General features: G+C 51.8%; 1 protein-coding gene across 1 annotated transcript; it reads left to right on the plus strand.

The window, feature by feature from the left end:
* The first annotated feature begins 2,620 nt into the window (after nucleotides 1–2,620).
* Nucleotides 2,621–4,680, plus strand: B3GALT5 (beta-1,3-galactosyltransferase 5). The gene is made up of 2 exons (XM_047875993.1): nucleotides 2,621–2,704; nucleotides 3,745–4,680. The coding sequence occupies exon 2, from the start codon at nucleotides 3,745–3,747 to the stop codon at nucleotides 4,678–4,680; it is 936 nt and encodes a 311-aa protein (XP_047731949.1). The 5' UTR covers nucleotides 2,621–2,704.
* The last annotated feature ends 281 nt before the right edge of the window (nucleotides 4,681–4,961 follow it).

The following is a 4,961-nucleotide window of genomic DNA, read 5'->3' on the forward strand; positions in this document are numbered from 1 at the left end:
AGGGCCGGGTTGGGGGACTGTCCTCAGGGTTTCTCCTCTGCTACGGGCAGTTCTGCTCCTTATATCTGCTGTTCCTGTGTTTTTAGAGATCTCTTTACTTCTTTTTTTAAATTTTTTTAATTAAAAAATTTTTAATGTTTATTTTTTGAGAGAGAGAGAGAGAGAGTTGGGGAGGGGCAGGGAGAGAGGGAGACAGAATCCGAAGCAAGCTCCAGGCTCTGAGCTGTCAGCACAGAGACCGATGTGGGACTCAGACTCACAAACCGGAGATCATGACCTGAGCCAAAGTCGGATGCTCCAACCGGCTGAGCCACCCAGGCGCCCCAGAGATCTCTGCTTCTTGCTAATCTCTTGTCACTCACATCCCTAGTTATAGGAACAATTCTTTATGTTAAACTTTCCCTTTGGATTACTGTGTGGCTTCTCTCTCCTGTTTGGACCCAGATGGATATCACAGGTTTTGGCACTAACGGGCAGCAACATGTTCCGTGCGTTCTTGGCCATGCCCCATTTCTGTTGTGTCTGAGCTCGGGAGTTGTTTGCTGGGTCATGTCGTCCAGCTTTCCCTGCCGTAGATGCTGCCAGACGATTACGGCTTTCCGAAGTGTTTGTATTAATTTACACGCCCATTTCCTTTTAGTCATCCTCATGGGTGGCTGTGGTACTTGTGGTTTCATTTGCATTCCCCTAATGACTAATGATGTACTTCCTTGGGTTTTGGCCATTTGGATATCTTCTTTTGTGAAATACCTGTTCACAATTCATTTTTTTTAAATTGTGGGGGTTTTTTTGTTTGTTTTTGTGGTATTCTTGTTGATTCATAGCAGTTCTTGACAGAGTCTAGATAATAGTCCTTTGTCACATCAATGTATGGCAGATATGTTCTCCCATTCTGTGGCTTGCTTTTGAACTCTCTTGATGGGATCTTTTTTTTTATGGTATCTCTTGAAGTTCCATTCATCACCCCTTTCCTTTTAGATCGAGGAGGTCCTCTCCTGCCTGCCTCCCCCTGCGCCCCCACTCCCGCCCCAGCCCAGTCCATTAAACTTGATTTTGCAGATGTTTTCCTGCCCTTGGAGATGGATTTCCATTCCGTTTGTCTTCAGGCCCTGTAGCCTTAGGTCAGGAGTTCTACCCACCTGGCCTGGGAAGGGACCCTCCACATGACTGTCCGTTAAGACGCTGACTCTAGGGCCCTTGATGTGCTGTTACTTGGTTATTCCCTTGTAATTTGAACGTGCCCAGGGTCTAACCTGTGCACAGCCCTGTACAGTATTAGGAGGGCACACCCCTGGCCCTCTGGGCACACCGGCCCAGGAGGAACACAGCTGCCCCAGCATGGAGTTGTAGTGATACCTACAGAGGAGCCCGTGGAGGGCAGGAGGTGGAGAAGGGAGGGAGGGACCTGCCGCCTTCTGGCTTGCCTTGATCTATAATTCATGCACTATACTGATCTACTCCAGTTCCCAGCCTCTGTGTCCGTGTCTGTAGTGCTCATAGGTTGAAACAGCAGAGCCGGGGACCCAGAATCTGCTAAATAAAGTGCTGTTCCGTTACCGACTGGATGGCTGGGCCACGCGGACTGGTCCCGGTGGGTTTTGAAGGTGGGGCTTCCACAGCAGAGCAGTTGTTTGTTCTTGGCTCTGTCCATGGAGCTGCTTTATGCTAAGGGTTCCCTCCTCTCAGCCAGACTGTGAGGGGCAGAACCTGGGGGATGTGTATTTCCTTTGCTTGAAACGTGGTGTTCCAGGCTCTGTTCCTTATTGATGCTGGGTGCCCTCCGGTGGAAGGTTGGATTCAGGGCTCTTTCCTTTTCTTTCTTTTTTTAAAAAAAATTTAATGTTCATTTATTTTTGAGAGAGAGGCAGAGTACAAGCAGGGGAAGGGGAAGGGGAAGAGAGAGAGGGAGACACGGAATTTGAAGCAGGCTCCAGGCTCCGAGCTGTCAGCACAGAGCCCGACGCGGGGCTCGAACCCACGGACTGCGAGATCATGACCTGAACTGAAGTCAGATGCTCAACCGACTGAGCCACCCAGGCGCCCTGATCCTTTCATCATTCCACTCAGGTGCTTTTTTTGTCTTGCTCCCTGCAGAAGGACATTTTGCAGACAGGAGCACTGAGTTGAGAATAGATGGATTTCTTCCCTGTGTTAAATTCTGTAAGCCTCAGCCACAGACTCTTACGTAGGAGGTCAGTTTTCAGCATGAGGAATTGGACCCAAACTGACTTGTGAGTCCACCGCGTCCCCTTACTGAGCTCCCGGTGCTGTCCTAGTGCATCAGGCCCAGCAGGCTTCTTGGGTATTTGCATGCTGTTATTGTTGTCGACAGGTGAACCAGGCGGCAGAGTTTGTCTTGATCGCACCCACTGTGCAGATAAGAAAAGTGAGGCTGGAGTTGTGGGGGGGGGCAAATGCTTCTCAAGGTCACCTGGGTAGGTGGTAATGTGGTTCTGTCTGGCACGGCCGATGTAATGGGGAGGGGCTGCTGGCGAGGCATGACTGATTTGAATGGCGCTATTCTTTTTGTCTTTTCCTCATAGTGACTCTCGAGGATGAGAATCCGCATTTTGGACAAACGAAGTGAGTCCGGAACCTGACAGTGCCCCTTGGCACTCACTGACAGCTCTTTGGCAAGTTGCCTCCCGGAATCTACCCCGTGGCTTAGCTTTCAAGCCAGAGGTTCCGTCGGAGCCAGGAGAAAGTGAGTGATTTCCTTTCTTAATGTTACAGCATTAACACGGGTGGTCCTGGATTTGCTGACAATGACAGAGATGAGTGGGCACAAGACGAAAGAATCAGGACATTGAAAGAAGTCACCTAAAAAAGTAAAACCAGCACCTCTAGCAGGGACAGAACCAAGGTGCGTATCCCCCCCGCCTTCTCTGATGTTTTGTGTTGCGAGGTGTCAGTCATCCATGGTCAACTGTGGTCCCCAAGCCGATGGTCCCCATTCTGACCTCTCATCAGAAGGTCAGCAGCAGCCTAGCACAACGTCACCCACCTGCTTCGCTCACCTCATCACATCACACAGGCATTTTGTCACCTCCCATCATCCCAAGGAGGGTGAGGACAGCACAGTTAGATCTTGAGAGAGAGACCACATTCACATAACTTTTATTACAGTGTATGATTAAAACTGCTCTATTGGATTGTTCATTATTGCCGTTAATCTCTTACTGTGCCTAATTTAAAAATTAGCAAGTTATAGGAACGAGGGTTCGGCACTGTGCTCGGTGTCAGGCACCTGCTGGGGGTCTTGGAAGGTAGCCTCCCGGGTAAGGGGGGGGGAGCGAAGTTGTACAGATCACAACATTGGTCTTGCTTCTTTCTGGGCGTGGTAGGGTGGTGCTTGACTCCGTCAGAGAAGAATGCAGATGGTTCGTACGTTGAGACCTAGAACACGTGGTTTCCAGTCTCGCAGGTTCTCTGGCTGGATGTCGTTATGGAGTCCGGGACGGGCAGAGCTAGAAGGACCCAGTGGGAGATCTGATCCCGTGTGTTAGAGGGGGAGTCTGAGAGCCCCATGGGCGAAGGGCGGGCTGGTCTGGAACGCTGTGCTCCGGCCTCACGCTCTGGAGTGGACGACCCTGTGGGGCATCCATGCTCGCTGCCGACGCACGGCTCTCCACCTGTGCAACGAGACCCCAGCGTCTCTGTCTTCCCCCCGCTAAGCCTCCCGGGGCAGAGCTAAGCACGCTGTCCTCCTTTGGAGGTCTAACGACTCCACTTTGCTCCTTTCAGATGGCTTTTGTGAAGATGCGACTGGTATATGTCTCGCTGGTGGTCCTGGGAGCCCTCTGTTTGTATTTTAGCATGTACAGTCTGACTCCTTTTAAAGGCGAGCCGTTTGTTTTCAAGAAAGAAAGAGGGAGCTTCCTTCAGCTCCCAGATATCAACTGCAGGCAGGACCCCCCTTTCCTTGTCCTGCTGGTGACCTCCTCCCACGAACAGTTGTTTGCTCGCACGGTCATCCGGAACACGTGGGGGAAAGAAAAGAACGTGAGTGGCAAGCAAATAAAAACGTTCTTCCTCCTGGGAGCCACGGCCAACAAGGACCTGTCGAGACTGGTGGCACAGGAGAGCCAGCAGCATCGCGACATTATCCAGAAGGACTTCATGGACGCCTACTTCAACTTGACCCTGAAGACCATGATGGGCATAGAGTGGATTCACCGCTTCTGTCCTCAGGCGGCTTTTGTGATGAAAACGGACTCCGACATGTTCGTCAACGTCTATTACCTGACCGAGCTGCTCCTGAAGAAAAACAGAACCACCCGGTTTTTCACCGGCTTCTTAAAACTGAACGAGTTTCCCATTAGGGACAAGCACAACAAGTGGTTTGTCAGTAAGTACGAATACCCGTGGGACAAGTACCCGCCCTTCTGCTCGGGCACTGGCTACGTGTTCTCCAGCGATGTCGCGGGTCAGGTGTACAACGTCTCGGAGAGCGTCCCGTTCATTAAGCTGGAAGACGTCTTCGTGGGGCTCTGCCTCGCCAAACTGCAAATCAGGCTGGAGGAACTTCACTCCGAGCAGACCTTCTTCCCGAACGGGTTACGCTTTTCCACGTGTCGTTTTAAGAAGATCGTGGCCTGCCATTTCGTCAAGCCTCACCACATGCTGAGCTATTGGCAGGCTCTGGAAAATTCTCTGGGGGAAGAGTGCCCAGCTGAATGAGGAGAGCCCGGGGGCACCCGTGGACACACGTCAGATAGCTTTGGAAGATCTTGGGTGGCACTGCTGAGGACCGACGTGGGGGTAGGGGGGGAGCGAGGAGTGGGGAGAGGCAGGAGAGGGTGATCTCCTCCACGTCTGAACCAGCACGTGAGCCTGAGAGAAACCGCTTGGTGCCCAAGCAATAACAGATGCCATCTCCTGAGTACCTACGCTGTTGCACTAAGCATGTGATGCACGCCCACGTCTTCCCATTTGCAGGGGCCGTCTCCACACTGCGTCCC

This window comes from Prionailurus viverrinus, chromosome C2 (assembly GCF_022837055.1).
Source record: "Prionailurus viverrinus isolate Anna chromosome C2, UM_Priviv_1.0, whole genome shotgun sequence".
In the NCBI taxonomy this organism is placed as follows: domain Eukaryota; kingdom Metazoa; phylum Chordata; class Mammalia; order Carnivora; family Felidae; genus Prionailurus; species Prionailurus viverrinus.